The following is an 18,372-nucleotide window of genomic DNA, read 5'->3' as shown; positions in this document are numbered from 1 at the left end:
ATAAGAAAGCAATTTTAGCCCCATTGCTAACCTTTCTTTTTCTTTTCTTAATAAAAGGAGCCATGTTTTACTCTTGGACTTCTCTGACCTCCTCATGTGACATACACATTTCCAAAATTCCAAATTAGTCCATAGTTGAACTACATTTTACTTTTTTTCCAAGTCAAGTATATTTGGCTAAAATGGAGAACTACAAAGGCAGTACTGTGTACACTTTCTCAAAAACCCTTACTAGTTAACCCTTAATGCTGAATCAAAATTTAATTCAGGATTATAGGGTGTGGTCCTGTGGGGTGGGGAAACACACCTTTTCAAATTTAGCTGGTGGTGTAAGGAGAAGGCCACCAATCCACACACACACACCCCTCAGCTTGCAACTATGTCAAGAAATTCCAAGAGCTGGCAAGTTTACAAATAAAGAGCCCAGGGCTACCTAATCTATTATGGACTGGAAATTCCGAAGTGCAAATAAAACACTTGCCTGACAGAGCAGAACCCACTAATCAAGCAACCTTAAGGGATTTTTTGGACATCACAAGGCAGCTTCATTTAAAGCAAGAGTGGGAGGCCTGTGGCCACAGCATTCCTACTCATTTGGGCTGGTTGGGTGGCACTGGTGAGTCCAGAAGCACATGCTACCATGGCAACAGGTTAACCACCTCTGCTGTAAAATTTGCTGCCTAATGTAAAAAGAAAACAGGAAACAATTTTCATTTTTGAAATTTTACAAACAGCAACACAACTACATATATCAGCTACTTGAATTAACAATGATCTGCTAAAAACTGGACAACAACTGGCTCTTTAGAGCCAGTTTACAGTACAACTGGAAAGATGAAGTTGCTCCAAGGCTAGGTACCATGGGGCACTAGCAGCATATATAGCCAGCACTGTTCCCAAGCTAAGGTTTTTTCACATTAGTGCAATTCCTTTCACTGATGCCCAAGTTGGGTCCTTAGTTGGGTTGGAGCACCTGCTGTTGCTCATTAAGGCTTTGTAGTTTTATAAGTGATCCCAAACACTCTAATCCAGTTGGCAATTGGCAGAACATCTACCCTTTGCTCCAAGCTTGTCATTTGCAAGGGAATGACAGTCTGCTCCCACCATGGCCCCAAGAAAAAAAGCCATTTTCCTCCTGAAATGTAGAGCAGGACCAAGTATTTCAAGTAGAAAAAAATGTCATTCATAATTCATACTTTAAAGCAAGGTAAGCAGCACAATGAAACTAATTACTATTGGTAAAAATTGCAAGCAAAGCTTAAAACAGTTCCTTATAACTGTTTCCTGGTTAAAAAAAAAATCTCAAAGGTAGACATGTTGTGTTCCCTTCATTCACCTCTAGAAGAGAAAGAAAAGAGGGAGTTAGGTTCAGCAGTCCACTACAGTTATATTCAATGGTCCACATATTTAGGTATTTCCCAAACAAGTGAACGCCAAAAAGCTTTTTCTTTCATACACCCTGCATGTATGCACAGTCAGCAAATAAATAAATAAATAAATAAAATTTATTTATTTATTTATACATGCCCCACCTATCTGGCTGGGTTTCCCCAGCCCATCCTTTAGGGTCCAACTGAAAGCAGGTTCACAAGACAGAATACAGATTGCCAAAGTGGCATCTGTTGGAAACACATGTGCCTTCAGCAGCCTTCCCTGACTCCTCCCTGCTGCAACTGAAATCTTGCAGCTGATGAAACAAGCTTCAGGGGTCTCTCTCTGTGTTGCTAACAATGTTTTCTTTGGTTTGCAAGCCCCCAAAATTTGGTGATCTTGGAGTTAGGCTAACACACCAAACAGAGTAAAAAATGCTTGATTCCCTCATCCTAATAGAAGAAGTGTAAGGAACTTCAGGCCCTTGGGATTTCCCCTAGTCCATTTCCCCCCATGGGCCCCACTGTGCACCCTTAAGTCCTTCTGCCTGTCTGGAATGTGTCACTTGGTGACTGCCTCTTGCATGTGAGGATGCAAGATGGGGAGACACTATATAAATCATGCCCCATTGTTTTGTGTCTGGCCACAATCAGACCACTTGCCCATGGGCCCCAGTTGTGAATCCTATTCACACATGAAGTAAAATCAGGGACCAAACAAACTCCTTTCCTACAACATTTCACACGGCCTGAATAACCCTAGCTTTGTCCCCTAGCTTCCAAAGTAGGGCTGAATTATTCACTGGGCATGGAGATAATTAAATAGCAACACCTGGATTTTATTTTATATCACCTCAGGTTCCAAGTTGTTCACATAATCACGGAGGTTCTGGTTGATGTAGTTCACGGTTGTGCTGAACACTTGTTGTAGAAGAGATGGCACAGTGTTTGCTACTTTTTTGGCTAAAACCATAGCTACCACTAGCATGGCTTTCTCCTGCTCCATTTCCAAAGGCATCCTTCGCACAACTTCCTTCACTACTTGAGACAGGTGATTGGTTATTGCCTAAAAAGAGGGGAGAAATGTACCTCTTTGAAATGCTGCCCTTCTGTTCCTCTTTACTCCAATCCCTCACAAATAAAACCTATTTTCGCTTCCACCTTGTCCCCACACACCCCAAGGCATTTGGCGGATCTTTGTTTTGCTCCTTTGCTGTTTAAATTACAATAGTTTCAAAGATCAGTGTAACAATAATTAACATCCACCGAGGACAGATTTTTTTTTAAAAAAAACCATTTCTAAATTATACATGGTTTCAGCTATGTACAAATTTCAAAATTCAGCAATCCAATAATATTTCAATAGCAAAGTAACTCCTCAAAGAAGACCAAATACTTTTAGATTATAATTTGCAGGTGTCAATGGTTTATAGGCCTTCACCACTGAAGCTTGAGTGGCATTAAGTTGCATTCTACATTTTTATAATCATGCACTGGCCACCCACTTTAAAATAATGGCTGCCTTCTCCATTTATAGTCATATTTCTGGTGAGTAACCTTGTTGTCCTCTGTCCAAGAAGAAGACATATCCCTGCATTCCTGAAGTAGAAATTACTGCCTTTTAGCTCATGAGATTGTAAGAGAATCCACAGCAAAACATGCCTGAACTCTCTCCCAACTCCAATTTTATGTTCCTCAGTCCCAACAGTAAAGCTGAAGTAATTATTATACATTCCATTCACCAAGTCACCTCTGCAAGAGAAGCATGGACTTTGCAAGGGTTCCCAGAAAAACCACACAGCAGTTATTTGCACCCAGGATTTCACTTATCATGGTAGATGAAACTCTGAAGTAAGCCCTAGATTTCATTCCTCTCAATCACCTCTTTGGACATGTTCTCCGCCATAAACTGCCGTGCAAGATTCTGTACGAACGATGGGTCAATCTCGGCAGCCAGCTGATCTCCGATTTCAGCCAGCTGAGCTCCAATAATCCGGAAAATTTCCTCTTCTTCTGAATTTGGATATATGACTGCAAAAAGATTAAACAGAATGAAATTCTCTGCTCATTCTTCCTCTCTGAACTTCCAGGGCCGACTGAAGGCTTTTTTATTCCAGCAGGCATTTAAACTGGTGTTTTGTTTTTTAGTGAAAACTGGTTATTTTTTGTATTGCACCATTGAAAATAAATCACTGAAAGACTACTGTAGCTAAGTGGTATATAAATTGTTCAAACAAATAAGGGGCATATCCACACCACATAGGTAAAGCACCACCCAACACACATTTAAAGCAGGACTTCCCTTAAAGAACCCTGAGAACCGTAGTTTCCCACTCACAGGGCCCTTTACAAACTACAGTTCCCTAGATTCTTTGGGGTAAGTCATGTGATTTAAAAATGCACTGGATGTGACACATGGCGTGGATCTGCCCAAGGTTGAAGTTAGGTTCCAAACAGACAGCTGAGGAGAAGAAGAAGAGGAGGAGTTGGGATTTGATATCTTGCTTTATCACTACCTGAAGGAGTCTCAAAGCGGCTAACATTCTCCTTTCCCTTCCTCCCCCACAACAAGCACTCTGTGAGGTGAGAGGGGCTGAGAGACTTCAGAGAAGTGTGACTAATCCAAGATCACCCAGCAGCTGCATGTGGAGGAGCGGAGACGCGAACCCGGTTCCCCAGATTATGAGTCTACCGCTCTTAACCACTACACCACACTGGCTCAGGAGGACAGCACAGAGGATTTGCTACTGTCCACTGTAGCATGGTCGTTAAGAGCACTGAATTTATGGCCAGGGTTCAAATCCCTGCCACAAAGCTTGCTAGGAAACCTTAGGGCAGGGCTACATCACAGGGCTACTGAGAGGATTAAGTGCGCAAGGGGTGGGGGGCACCACGTACCGTACACTGCTCTGAGCTGCTTGCAGAAAAGCCAGGATAATAATGCATGTTTACATTTTGTACGTGTGCTTTTAAATGGCCTTAATTGTTTGCAGAGCTATTTTTAATAGTTTTATTTATTTAACTGTTCTTAAAATATTTATATTTATTGCATATTTGTAGTTGTCTGTTTTAATTCATGCTGTCAGCAGCCTTGGGTCCTGCACTGAAGGAAAAGCCAGGGTATCAAACAAACAATCAAACAACCAACCAACCTCCTTGTTAGCTCAAGATAAAATACCTACTGTCCTCAGGTTGCCCAAATCTGTTGCCATCTGTCTGAAGCTCCCCATCATCGTCCTGCTCTGAAACCAACTGGTTTTTCAAAGCACAAAGCCGTGAAGCAAAAGCACAGTCAGAAGACTTCTCCAGGAAGGAGTAGAGGAGAATCCTGGTTAGCTGTGTCTCATGAAAGGGGCTATTATAATCACCCTATAATGTTGGGGGGGGGGGGAGGGAAGAGACAGAACAGGTATTATTTATGATAAACAAGCATGCAGCCAACTTCATTTAATGCTTATTTAAAAATATTTATAATAGCAGTTCTAGTGCATGAAACCCTTTATCATCTTGATCCAGGGGTTATGCATATCTATAATCTTACGCTGTGAAACTGGAGAATATCAGTTTATATTTAAATACAAGAAAGGGGAAGTTTGCAGCTCTTAAGATACTAAAAATACCAGGCACTGTCAAACTCTCCAGAGTGAGAGCCAAGTATGGTTTCTAGTGTCCCAGGGGCAGTTATTTTGTAACTCTGTTGTAGTGCATTTCTTTTTCAACTCTGCCCTTGTCTTCGAATCACCATCACACCATTGCTAATAAGGCGATCTTGGCATCTTTTAATTCACACTTGATGTCTGAAAAATGAGATTAAGGACCAGCCTGACTGAGCCTTGGGCCAGCATTAGCTTTCGTGGACTACAGTCCATTTCATCAGGCGATGTCTGCGGAAGCTTATGCCATAATAAACCGGCCAGTCTTTTAAGGTGCCACAAGCCTCTTTGCTGTTTTTTGTCGCAACAGACTAACACAGCTATTCTTTTGGAAACGGTCCCTCTTAGTTGTGCATGCACAATCAAAGCCAACTGAATTCTCAAGTGATTCTGAGCTAGAGCTATCATAAAAGGGCAGTGCTTTCCATAAGAAAACACTTCATCTAAACGTATGGGATGTGTGCTTGTGCACTGAAGCATTTTGTAAACTCTGAGAACTCAGAAGAGTCGGGGACCTCCACTCCTAAAGCAGGGATTCCCTTTGTCTCTAGATAGCTAAGGGGTGAGTGAGAGCCACAGCTTGCTCCCAACTTTGTCCTGCTGAACACTCTTAGGGGGAAAGGGGGTAGAGGCTTCTAGAAGAGGCGACTCAAAAATAACTTTACTTGGACAAACAACTCAACATTTCTTCAGACAATACAATTATTTGAAAATAATTTTTGATCCAACCTGGTCCATCGTTGATGCTGAAGCCAGGTGACTTGTAATCTTCGGAAATCACAGGGCTTCTACCTGCAAAAGAAGAATTACATGTGATTTCTTTTCATCTCTTGGTTAATTCTCTTTCTGCAGCTCAAGCTTGCCAGTATATGCCCAGCAATTACCATCTGAAGATCATAGAGGCCTCCTTGACAGCTATTTCCAAACCAGAATTTGATATCTTTCCGCAGATGGGGGGAAAGGGCAGAACTTCTCAAGATATTTTATTTCCATATACTGCTGCTGGTGTTTTCGTTGATGACAAATGGGTTTTATTAAAATGTGTTTATTTGACACTTCACTGTGTGTGGGGGTGGTGGTGGTCCCTGCTGCATTGAAACAGGCCGCGATACAACCACTCCTGAAGAAACCAGCTCTGGACTGGAACAACTATTGACCAGGGGCAGGTGCAAGCATTCTTGGAGGACCTTTGCAGACAGGGGGAGTGTGACCTTGCTCCAGCTTCTTGATCTCTCGTCAGCATCCTCCTGGTCCGGCTCCAGGGAATGGAAATTGGGGGCTTCAATCGTACTTCAGGACCGAGTCCAGAGAGTAGCATCAGGAGAGTGCCTTTTGGCATCCTACGGCACAGGGTTGCCACAGGGGACTCTCTTATTTAATATCTACATGAAGCCACTGAGAGTGGTCATTAGGAGTTTCGGGGCAAGGTGCTGTCAGTGTGCTGATCACACTCAACCATATTTCTCCATAACATCTGAATCAGGAAAGGCTGTGCAGTCCCTCGGACACTGCCTGGATACAGTGGTGAAAATGATGAGGAAAAACATTATCAAAAAAGGAAATGGACCCAGGACTCAGTTGTAAGAAGTTAAGGGCTTTCAGGTAGCAGAGCCCAAGGCTTGGGGGGCAGACAGAGGAACCAATACCGGGACATGGACCAATGGTAAGGGAACTTTCACAAGTAAGAAGGAAATGCTTGGAATGATCTACCCTGCCCCACCCCTGCTATCAGGAAGCCCAAAGCTTTTCATCTCCAAACTACAACACCTTGGGATGGCTTAATTCATATATCTGCATGCTCCTTTTCATGCATAATTTCCAGGTGCTCAATGCAGCCAGACAACCAAGTCACTGATGTTACATGGGATGGAAATGTTTTCAATGATTTATTTCTGAATGGAAAATACCTTGAATTATTATTATCCATAAAATTATTTAGTAACATAATCAATGGATATTAGTGAAGCTGGACAGCTTCAAAGCTGTAACATGGGATGTATGCCAATGTAGCAAATAAACCGGGCATAGGCAAACCCGGCCCTCCAGATGTTTTGGGACTACAATTCCCATCATCCCTGACCGCAGGTCCTGTTAGCTAGGGATCATGGGAGTTGTAGTCCCAAAACATCTGGAGGGCCGAGTTTGCCTATGCCTGAAATAAACAGCTTTTTCACAAGCTAAAATTAGTGTTAGTAGGCCTCAGCGCTCTCCTTTTCTCCCCACTTAAATTGTAACAATGAAAGTCAATGCCTGCAGTCAAGCTGTCATGAGCTTAACTACTTCCATGTATTCAAATTAAAATAATTTCCAAGCAACACTCCAAGTTTGTTTGAATTTAACTTAAATATATATGCAGGGCATTCCTATGTATATTTACTACCCAGGTAGGTGGTAACTTCCACACTGGATTATTTCACTTTCTTCTTTTATCATCCCACAATGTCTGCCTGCACACTCCGCTGCAAATCTTGCTGCTCTTTGCCTAAGCAGTTTAAGCACAATTAACCCTAGCTCAAACAAGGAGAATGAAAGCAGAGTACGAAGGAAGTGGGGACACTGAACAATAAACTCCAAAGGGGAAACCCTCAAAGGAATAGGAAATCACTAACGCAGACCAAATTGTTTTAACTTGGCAATAAAAACCACAGGAAATAAGTATCGGTCTGCGGCTCAGGCTCCAATTATCCACTAACAACTGGAAATGTATTCTTATTATTATAACCAGTTTATGACCTGCCTGCCCACCACCCCAAGTCCCAGCGTGGGTTGCAACAACTAAAGCACCATGTTAAATACAGTTTAAAGCCACTTACAATCACAGAAGTAAGGTGGGTCCAAAAAGCATACATCTCAGGTGTCAAAAGCCAAGGAGAGAGGTGTGTCACTTATCACCTACTGCAAGCGACCAGTGGTTGCCCTGATGCACAACTATCAGCCATGGTGGCTGGGCTCAATGGGAGCTGGAGACCAACATCACCTGGAGGACTACAGCCTCTCCACACCTGCCCTAAGTAAAGCAAGCTGCAGTACTGTTGCTAAAGTATGGGTGCCACGCAATCTATGTGACTGTTTTATACACGCTTTTACTATACTGTAAATCCCTTTGGGATGCTCCATGGGAAGCAATTATAAATGAATTATTACTCCTACTACAAGTTCCCAGTCCAAAACCCAGGCTGCATATATTAATCTGTGGCAATATTGTAGATTCTATGCTTCACAGAGCCTGCAGTGAACTTTAAATGAAGCTTTAAAGTTCAAAGCTTTGGTAAATATATTTTTTTAATTGTTGCATGCGGGGGCAATCACAAAACGTATTATGTTGTACAAAAATTAGGAGCAATCCTATACTGAATGCAATGTGTGCAGAGAAAATGTTGGTCAAGTATGAGAAAAAAGCTTAATTAGTTAAATGGAGATAATAGAACCTATGTAACCGAACTATAAAATGATTGCAATGTTTACTAGTGCCACCTAGGGGTTGCTACCAAGCTTCCAGTACAAAACAGTGCAGACATTTGTCAGAACTGGGAAAGTGAAATAGCTTTGGTTGCAAAGGTTGCAAAATACACCGAAGTATTTAATTCATAGATTGGCAAGGGGGTACAAAAAACAAAAACAAAAAACACGCAACTTTTTGTGGGGGGAGAGAAAGCACAATAAACAGTCAGAAATCAAATTTATATAAGGCTCCATTAAAGGAAAGATGCCAAAGAAATTGAATTTTCAAAATGCAAGGGAAGATAAATGCCTTTGCATTACTGATTCATTCATCCCACACTTTTGACTACACTTCTCCATCACTTTCTTAACCACAAAAAGTCACTTCCTTTTTTAAAAGTACCGGTAGACCTGTTGCACTAGGGCAGGGGTCTGCAACCTTTAAGACACAAAGAGCCACTTGGACCCGTTTCCAAAGGAAAAAAAACAACCTGGGAGCCGCAAAACCATTGCGACATTTAAAACAAATATAACGCTGCATATATTGTTTCTTACCTTAATGCAATAATAATAAATAACGTATAGGAGCCAATGCAAAGTATAATTAGTAAAAACAACAAGAATAAGTTCTTACTTTTTTGCATTGACTCAGGGGCGTACCCAGGATCAAAACTGGGGGGGGGGGGGCAAGCCATGGTCCTTCAGGTTGTGACATTTCAGCACGGAAAGGCGAATGAAACCAAAATTTTAGGGAAATTATATATAATTATAGCAGTGCTTTATTACAGTAGTTATTACAATTATTTGCTTGGTTTTTTAAAAAATTTATTCTAGTTACATGTCTTATACCAGGGGTGGCCAACTCCCAAGAAACTGTGATCTACTTTCAGCAGTGATCTACCCCCGTTTTTTGGGGTTCAGCTCAAAGTTGTTTTGGGGGGGTGTGGTGGGTGGGAAAGAGGGCTTCCCCCTCTAAGATAGGTTGGCAAGCGAATTAATAAAGAAAGAAAAAGGGGGGTGGGAATGGAAAAGTGGGGTGGAAAAATATAAATTGGGGGTGTGGTGGGTGGGAGAGAGGGCTTCCCCCTCTAAGATAGGTTGGCAAGCGAACTAAGAAAGAAAGAAAAAGGGGGGTGGGAATGGAAAAGTGGGGTGGAAAAATATAAATTGGGGGTGGGGTGGGTGGGAGAGAGGGCTTCCCCCTCTAAGATAGGTTGGCAAGCGAATTAATAAAGAAAGAAAAAGGGGGGTGGGAATGGAAAAGTGGGGTGGAAAAATATAAATTGGGGGTGGGGTGGGGTGGGGAGAATATCTATTAAAAATATGTAGTAGTTTAAAAAATAAAAATAAAGGGGGGAAATCTTTTTCTTCTTTTTCCTTTTTTTGAAAACAAAAACAAAAGGGGAAGAGAAAAGAAAAAGGGGGGATAGAGGGAGAAAAGGGTAATAATAAAAATTCAAATAGAGTGGCTGCAGCAGCTGTGGGGGGTGTTTGTTTATTTTTCGTTTGTTTGTTTGTTTTAAAAATGGGATTTCTCCCCTTGGATTAAAAAAGGAGGGGAGGAAAAAAAAGAGAGGGGGGGTGGGAGAGCAAGGCAAAAAGCCAAAAAGCAAAAAACAGGTTTTTTGGGGGGGAATCGCGCCAGGCTCTGCAGCGCGCCGGCCTCGGGGCTCCGGGCCCCCGAGCCGCCCTTGGGGCCATCGTTGAGCATGTACACCGCCCGCAGCGAGCGCTGGCGAAGCACCGGTTGGCGGAGGTTTCAGAAGCAGCCCGGACGTTTTCGCCGCCGCCGCCCGGCCTTCCTGTTGCACAGCGGTGCAGGAAGGCTCTGAGTCCCGGCCGGGCCCCCGGGCGCCCCCCGGATCCCGCTGCCAAAGAGGCGCCGGACGGCGAGGCGGAGCAGCAAAGCCAGGCGGAGGCGGCAGCAGCACCATCCGGCGACCGACGCCGGGAAGGTCCCCCGCCCGCCCGCCTCTCCGGGGGCGGGGAAGGCGCAACAGAGCCAAGCCCCACAAGGACACCCCAGCCGCCCGCCGGGCCCGACACTCCAAGGAGGGAAGCGGGCAGGCGCGGCGGATCAGGAGGACGGCGCGGCGGGCGCAGCCCAGGCGGGCCAGGAGCGCAGCGCAGTGCCCCCACCACTCCGCGCCACCTCCGCGCCCCAGGCAGCCGCCCCGGAGCCGAAGGAGGAGCGCCTGTTGCGCGCTCACAGTGGCGGGCCGCGGCGGGGACAGCCCCGCTCCGCTCCGCCAACTGCGCTGCCGCCGTCGCACCAGGCCCTGCCCCCCGCGCCTCCCCCCGGCTGCCCCTCCCTCCCTCTCTCTCTGCCCCCTGCAAACCGCCCCTCCATCGCGGGCAGGGCTGGCGCGTCTTCCCTCCGGCCGAGGAGTTCTCAGGCGCAGTGCCCCCACCACTCCGCGCCACCTCCGCGCCCCAGGCAGCCGCCCCGGAGCCGAAGGAGGAGCGCCTGTTGCGCGCTCACAGTGGCGGGCCGCGGCGGGGACGGCCCCGCTCCGCTCCGCCAACTGCGCTGCCGCCGTCGCACCAGGCCCCGCCCCCCGCGCCTCCCCCCGGCTGCCCCCTCCCTCCCTCTCTCTCTCCCCCCTGCAAACCGCCCCTCCATCGCTGGCAGGGCTGGCGCGTCTTCCCTCCGGCCGAGGAGTTCTCAGGCGCAGTGCCCCCACCACTCCGCACCACCTCCGCGCCCCAGGCAGCCGCCCCGGAGCCGCGGCAGGGCCGCGAAAGAGCCGCATGCGGCTCCAGAGCCGCAGGTTCCCTACCCCCGCACTAGGGCAACTACTTTAACTGCTGAAACCTCAGGAAAGAATTCAACACTGTTTTAAGAAATTTTCCGTCGGCACAAGCAGTTCAGCCTGTCAGATAGAATAATTTCAGGGGGTGGGCAATGGGAGGGGAGAGGGGAGAAGTCCCATTGTGCAAGCAGAATTCCTCGGGGCGGGAGGGCTTCTGCTGATGGGATACATTAGGTGAATCTCAGCCTAAACTTTCTGTTACGCACTTGAATCGCCAAGTAAAGATATGAAGGGTGTCAATCATATAAGCACAACAGTCATCATAATATCATCCAGTTACAGGTATCATCGTCACAGCCATATGTTCAAGTCAACAACCTAAAAAAATGACTCATGTTGCAAAGGTCATATTTATCAAGGAAGTAGCTGTCAGCATCAAATTCTCAGCTCCCAAGTTCCAGGAAACACAAAACATTGTACTTCTGGAAGCAGGAGTGCATGATAGTAGTTCTCTAGGTGGACTTTTCTGGTCAAGTTGAAAAGCAGAATACTGTACTAGCTGGCATCTATTAATATTGGATGTGCTCCCTTTTAAATTTTATGCTTTGTGGGCAATTATTTACACTGATTGCTTGCTCACCGCAAACTCCAATAGTAAGAATTAGGTCTTTGGTGATAATACCCCTTAATTCCTTTAGTTGGGAATGATTCTTTTATTTTATTTTTAGCATTTCTCATTGTCTGTTCAGGTTTCCAGCTGCTAAGTGTCTGGGATGTAGGTTTGACAAGAGCCCTCTTTATTCCTGTTGCTTGTGGGAATTATCTTGTACCTCTAACAGAGTTTGAAATTTTCCACGTGCCAGGCTCATTTTTCACCTGGCTATCGGTCACTTGCGACCAAGTGAAGCTAGGAGCCAAGATGGTGTCTGACGTTTCCACCATCTGGAGTGCGTGTCTGAGGATCCTTGGATCTTGCACTAACAACACATCCTGTAGAATTCCGTCAGTGATATTTTATCTGCACAATCAGAATGAAATTCAGGATCCCAAGAGTTGTATTGAAAAATATGCTTTTGAGCCATCTGGCCCCTAAATGGCAACTAAACATTCCATTTTGGCGACTGTAACCCTGGTTTAAGGACCCACCTGGGTCCTTATATCTGAGTTTCTAACACTGACTCTAGATTGTGATTTAGGGGGCTTGCAGTGTTGTTTTCATTTATGATTACATTCACAGTGTCTACCACCAGCACAGAGTTAACTGCTCACAGGAAAGAGACCTACCCATGTGAACCACTGAGTGAAGCTTACCAAATGCGGGGAAGTGTTTGTGCAGTGGACAGACAGCCTGAACAGCTCATGCGCTGCCAACTTGCAAAACTTTTTTTTGCCCTCAGGTAGTTTAATTGCCAGCTGCACACCTAAAGATATAAAGCAGCCAGAAGCTCACCATACACAGGTGGTGGTGGGGAAACAGGTAAGAGATATAGCAAGTAGATGCTGAAAAACTCTCACTGTTCCAAATGTAACAGAGACCAATCTTATCCAAACCCACAGGAGACCCCAGATATTCAGAGGGTAACAGGAGCACACACAAGTGTGCAAATAATTCAAAAAAGCACGATGTTCCTATGGGTTATATGGCCTCTATTCTCACACCCTATCTCCAGAAGAAGCTTCTTGCAAGACACACCTGCCTCCAACCACAGTGGCAAAAGAGAAATATAATTCAGGCTTCTCATTTTACTCAATGGGTCACTGGCCAAAAAGATTATTATTAATAAAAAGAATAATATTCCAAGGTTGAAGTTAGACCCAAATTCACTTTGGAAAAGGAGGCCATTTCCTCCAAACATGAGCAGGTACGGGGTGAGGAGGTTCTGCAGCAGGGGTGATCTCGATTTTCCTCACTTTTGCTCTTGTAATGAAACATACAGTCTCCAAATCCAACCCAACAGCTCCCTCTCTAGTGCATCAGGCATGTTGTCCACATTTTTTTTATTTCAAGTGCCTTATGGGCATGTTTGTTTCATGCTTTAAATTTGGGGGGGGTGTAGAGGAAGAAAATGAGGCTTTGTGACTAATACAAAGGCCAGACTATCCAAGTTGTAAAAATCTGGCTTCTACTGAAAACTGCTGGTTTCCCCCAACGAAAATGTGGTGAGGATACTTCCACAGCAGACTGGCTGCAAAAATGAAGCTACACTTCTGTGAAACCAACTATCAAATCCAAATGCATACAACAATATTATCACGCTCTGAAATGTGAGCAAACTCAGCACTGTTCAAAGTAGTAACACAAAAGTAGAATACATGCAACCTGAATCAGGTCCAAAACACTTGTTTGGATTTGGATTTGATATCCCGCTTTATCACTACCCGAAAGAGTCTCAAAGCGGCTAACATTCTCCTTTCCCTTCCTCCCCTACAACATACACTCTGTGAGGTGAGTGGGGCTGAGAGACTTCAAAGAAGTGTGACTAGCCCAAGGTCACCCAGCAACTGCATGTGGAAGAGCAGAGACGTGAACCCGGTTCACCAGATTACGAGTCTACCACTCTTAACCACTACACCACACCTTTGTGTAGGCCTATTCTTTGGGAATTATCCCTTTAAAATATTAGCAAGATGGGAGAAATCCTTTCCTAACGCTGCTTACCTGCATTTTAGAGGAACAAGCGCCATATCACACACTTCAGATCCCAAGCAACCTCTTATGGCCTCTATGGTGGATGGGAAAGAAAGACGGTTGCAAGACCACTCTTCCTATTTCCTTGACAAACCTATTCATCACTGAGGCTTCTGCAGCTGTTGTTATGTGAAGCAGGGACTGAATATGACACATGCAATGGTAGCAAGTGAAGCTGGGAAAATGACTAGAACTCCCTTGCCTCCCAGTAATCTTGGCAGGCTCTTAGGTACTTTCATCTACAGAAATGCTCGTTCCCAATGTTGTCACATTTAGGTGTGACCGAGGACATGAACATTAAGATCAAGCTCGGGCCTAAACATTAAGATGAAGCTTGATTTGCATATAAGATTTATATGAAAATGTGAGCTATTTATTTATTTAGTTATATATTTTTCAATCATTGTATAAGGTATAGCAAGTTTTGTTTCATTATTAAGGGAAGCGATATACAGACAATTGGAAGTCAATTTTTAATTGTTATTTATAACTCTTTGCTTTTTTCTGTGTGTTTTGTTTTTTCAAATTTTATTTTTTGTGGATTATAATGTCTAGATTACATGCTTGTGGGGGGTTTGTTTGTTTGTTTATTTGTTTCCTTTGATATGTTTGTATTTTAGAAGTCTGAATTTAAATAAAGCTATTTTAAATTTTTTTAAAAAAGATGAAGCTTGATTTGGAGAAAACGCTCAGTGTCACCTCCCTCCAGCTGTGTCCCACTTTATCCTAAGGTAAAGTGAGTCAATTGTTGCCATTCATCCCTATGGGTTAAAGTATAGCACTGCATTCAGGAATGCGAATTTGATGTACGGTAATGTCTCACCCCATTCCACTCTTGACGATACAAGGTGGCCTTGCACCACTAGGAATCTGGGGCAGGTGGGAACAGAAAGTGAGAGGATGCGTGAGATGCACTGTGCTTCCAATATTCATGCTCTTCCTACACACATGCATTGCCTGCCACAAATTTTGTTTTAAAAAAAGCTAATTTCTCACTTCTTGTTGTTTGGTCACACTGGACTTCTGAGTCTGCACTAGGAATTGAGAACCTGTGGCCCTCCAGATGTTTTGTTTTATTTATTTAAACATTTAGATACCCCTTAGTAAGTAAATCAAAACAGTGATTTCCTGGACTCCAGTTTCCAACAGCCCCAGCAATACAGTTCAACAATATCTAAAGGGAGAGAAATTGGAGACCTGCCAGGGCTTTGGCGGGGTGCCAGTTAACTCTTTCCCTAGGCTGATGTATTTATATTGCAACTACAATTGAGAAAAGAAAGAAGAGAGAACAACTGGAGGAACATGGGGTTTTCTGGACTAATGGATTAACATTTGGCAAAGAAACAAGAAAAATTATGGACAAATAATCACTACATGCAGTAGCAAAAGGATATAGATCTATATCTGTGGACTAATAAATTACTGAATGTGTTAATACGAATAGAAGTTACAAACGTTGCAGCTGCTGAATGGATTATAATTACGATTGGAATACAACTGAATTAAATAAGACTTTGGAAGCAGATTTTTTTTAAAAAAAAACATCCTGTAATTTTAACATGCGGGGGGGGGGCTCCAAAATTATACAATTGGATATTTGATTTGGTATTGTGATTTGATATAGATATAATGAGGTGTATTTTGGATTTGGAAATAAAAATTATTGTAAAAAAAAATACAGTTCAACAATGTCTACAGCTGGGGTTCCCATGGGCACCAAAAAGACCTCAGACACCCCTGATAGCACTTGCCACGGCCCCCTGTGACTCCCAGTTTTATATATAAATACATATTAAAGGGAGAGGCTGTATTTATTTTGAGGCAGGGCAAATGTTTTTGCTTGTTTTGGGAGAGAGCTGAGCATTGGCAGCTTATGCGAAATAGGTATTTTTTCATGCTCATGTCTGTTCCTTAGATTTCCAAATGTGCTTTTGGGCTAGAAAGATTGCGGACCCCATATCTACAGGACCTGCAGTACATCCTCCTGTCTGCATCTGGCAAATGCAGCCAGGGAACCACAGCTATACAGGGTTCTCCCTCTGGACGAAACCAAGGAAAGTAAACAAGTTGCGGCAGCTGCTGTTTCTGCATCTCCTCGCTGCTCACTTTCCTGCTCCATCCGTGCTTGCAGGGAGAGGGGTATTGGCAGCAGGGAGCCTTGCCCCATGAAGGGAGCCCCCAAGGTCCTGGTTGAACATGCCACTGTGGGCATCTCTCTGGCAGCCAACTCCGGCTTTGCCCCAAAAGAGGCCTCTTGTTCCCCCAGCTCGGCCTGCCCAGTCAAGGAGCCGACAAGGCGCCCCGAGGCCTGCCCTACCCCTGACCACCATCACAACCACGGTTATTTCCGGACACCCTCAGTGGGGAAATCTTTGGGCAACGTCTGCCTGGGACGTGCAAGTGTCCTGCAAATACCTCCAAATTTTTTTGGGGGGGGGAACCGCGCAACAAAATATGAGACGGGAAACCCAGAAACAGCAACCGCACCCACCCAATGCTAAAAACAAAATAATAAACTGAATTAATCGGCTGCCCTCTGCCTTTTCATGGCACTTCGAGGAGTCTCCCTCAAAAGCGCACACACAAAATCCAACAAAAGCCCTCAGGAAGGGAAGACCAGACAAGGAGAGAATGCTTTAAGAAAACGGCGCGTTACCTTCGGCAATACTTTTCAAGCGTATCTGCGGGCTAATATTATTGCCATGGCTATTGAAAACGAATAGCAACATTTGGAACTATATGCTACTGCTGCCACAGAATTGGGAGGCGTGACATGGGGGGTGGGGGTGGGCTGCGCACCAGGAGAGAGGGAAGAGCCACGAGGAAGCGCATCCAGAACATCAAGCAAGCGGGTCTCGCCTTTGGCTGAACTAGTGAAGGAAGCGCGGGGAGAAGGAGGATTCCACCCAGTGCCTTCTCAACATTCCCAAACGTTTCTGACTCTCTTTTTAGGCCGGAGATCTTTCGGCGCGGCGGAGGTGAGGGAGGGAGGGGGCGCTGCCAACCGACCACCAGCAAAAGCCTCCCACTGCGACCACACCCTCGCGCGCGCGTCGGGGAAAGCAAAGTGGGGCGCGCGGGAGAGGCTGGAAACCCCGGTTCTCCGAAACTACTCACCATGCAAAGCGGCTCTGCCCAGCTCAGGTCCCGCCGCCCCGCCGCCTGCTTGCTTTCCTTTTTCGTCCCCTCCGCTCCGAGCAGCGGATTCGCTACAGCGAGACTGACTTCACTTCCTCCTGGCGCCGCTTTTCGTGGTGCGCTCCTCCCCTCCAAATCCCGCTTTTTAAAGCGACACGGGCCATTTTCGCGAGCTCGCCTTGCCCACGAGTTGTACCTTGGTCTAGGGAGGAAATGCGGGGAGCGGGGCGGCGACGGGGATTATACATTTCTGATTCAGCGACATGCAGCCAAGGCGCTGCTATGCGCTTCTGAGAACTGATGTCTGCTCTTAACTTCCTTACGGTTTTTATGTTTTATTGTTGTAAACTGCCTTGCTATATTTTTTTTTAATGACATAGCGGTATATAATTTTTTAAATAAATAAATCTATGACCAAACATATGATTAATCAGGTAAGTCTGCATCAGTTTGCATAGTTTATTGCAATAATGGTGATGGTGAGGTGGGCCAGAATACCCGTTTTTAGGTGTCACACTCGCAGTTATGGCCACTGTGGTGTAATGGTTTGAGCAGCCTTCCTGAACTTGACGCTATCCAAAAGTTTTGGACTCTGCAGCCAACATGGCCAGTGGTCAAGGAGAATGTGAGCTGTAGTCCAATATCCAGTGGGCACCAACACATGGGGAAGTCTGGGTTAGACTAGGCCCAGGTTAAAATCGCCATGAAGCCAACTGGAAGACTTTGGGCCAGATGCCATCTTTCAACCTAACCTACCTTACAGGGCTGTTGTGAGGATAAAATGGGGAGGAGACTCACATATACCATCTTCTGCTTCTTGGAGGGGGCACAGGAAGTAAATGGCTAATGACGGGGTGGGTGGAGTGAACTCCCCCCCCCCCTTTTCTCAACTGCCTGAAGGACAGAATAAAAATGGCATAAATAAATACTTAGAAAATAAATGAATGGTCACACAAAGCAATATCTCGGAAGAGGCATTCCCTCCAGGGTGTGACATAATAATAATGAAACTCTTCTAATGCAACAGCTGTCACCTGCAGACTTTTAAGTAGCAGCAAGTTACTTCAAAAATGGCAAAAGTTGGCCTGCCATGCCTTAGACTTTAAGGCTATCTGCTCTGGAAACTTTACTTTGAAAACAGTTCTAAAACTGAAATGAGACTGCCTGAATCATTGCAGCAGGCAAGCGAGGTGGGAGTGCTAATCTGCAAAAAGATCAGGCAGCCGGTGTTTGAGTGGCAGGAAGGTAGGAAAGGAAGGAGTGTGTGTGAAACCTGCCTGTGCCTCCTTAGCTAGCCTCCTGCCTTCAGGTGACAGTGGCAACACTGG

At 45.0% G+C, this 18,372-nt stretch overlaps 1 protein-coding gene across 3 annotated transcripts; it reads right to left on the bottom strand.

The window, feature by feature from the left end:
- Positions 1–707: 707 nt before the first annotated feature.
- Positions 708–17,118, bottom strand: BID (BH3 interacting domain death agonist). Of its 3 annotated transcripts, none has more exons than XM_033162630.1 (6): positions 17,024–17,118; positions 5,753–5,815; positions 4,553–4,739; positions 3,253–3,401; positions 2,203–2,436; positions 708–1,338 (listed from the first exon to the last, which is right to left on the bottom strand). In XM_033162630.1, exons 2-5 carry the CDS (start codon positions 5,759–5,761, stop codon positions 2,215–2,217), a joined length of 567 nt encoding a protein of 188 aa, XP_033018521.1. In that variant the 5' UTR covers positions 5,762–5,815; positions 17,024–17,118; the 3' UTR covers positions 708–1,338; positions 2,203–2,214. The 3 variants fall into 3 exon arrangements, with proteins under 3 accessions (XP_033018521.1, XP_033018523.1, XP_033018524.1); XM_033162632.1 differs by having other exon boundaries at positions 5,753–5,811; positions 17,024–17,079; XM_033162633.1 differs by having other exon boundaries at positions 1,180–1,338; positions 2,224–2,436.
- Between the last annotated feature and the right edge of the window lie 1,254 nt (positions 17,119–18,372).

This window comes from Lacerta agilis, chromosome 10 (assembly GCF_009819535.1).
Source record: "Lacerta agilis isolate rLacAgi1 chromosome 10, rLacAgi1.pri, whole genome shotgun sequence".
Taxonomy (NCBI): domain Eukaryota; kingdom Metazoa; phylum Chordata; class Lepidosauria; order Squamata; family Lacertidae; genus Lacerta; species Lacerta agilis.
This window is presented reverse-complemented; position numbering and strand designations above follow the sequence as displayed.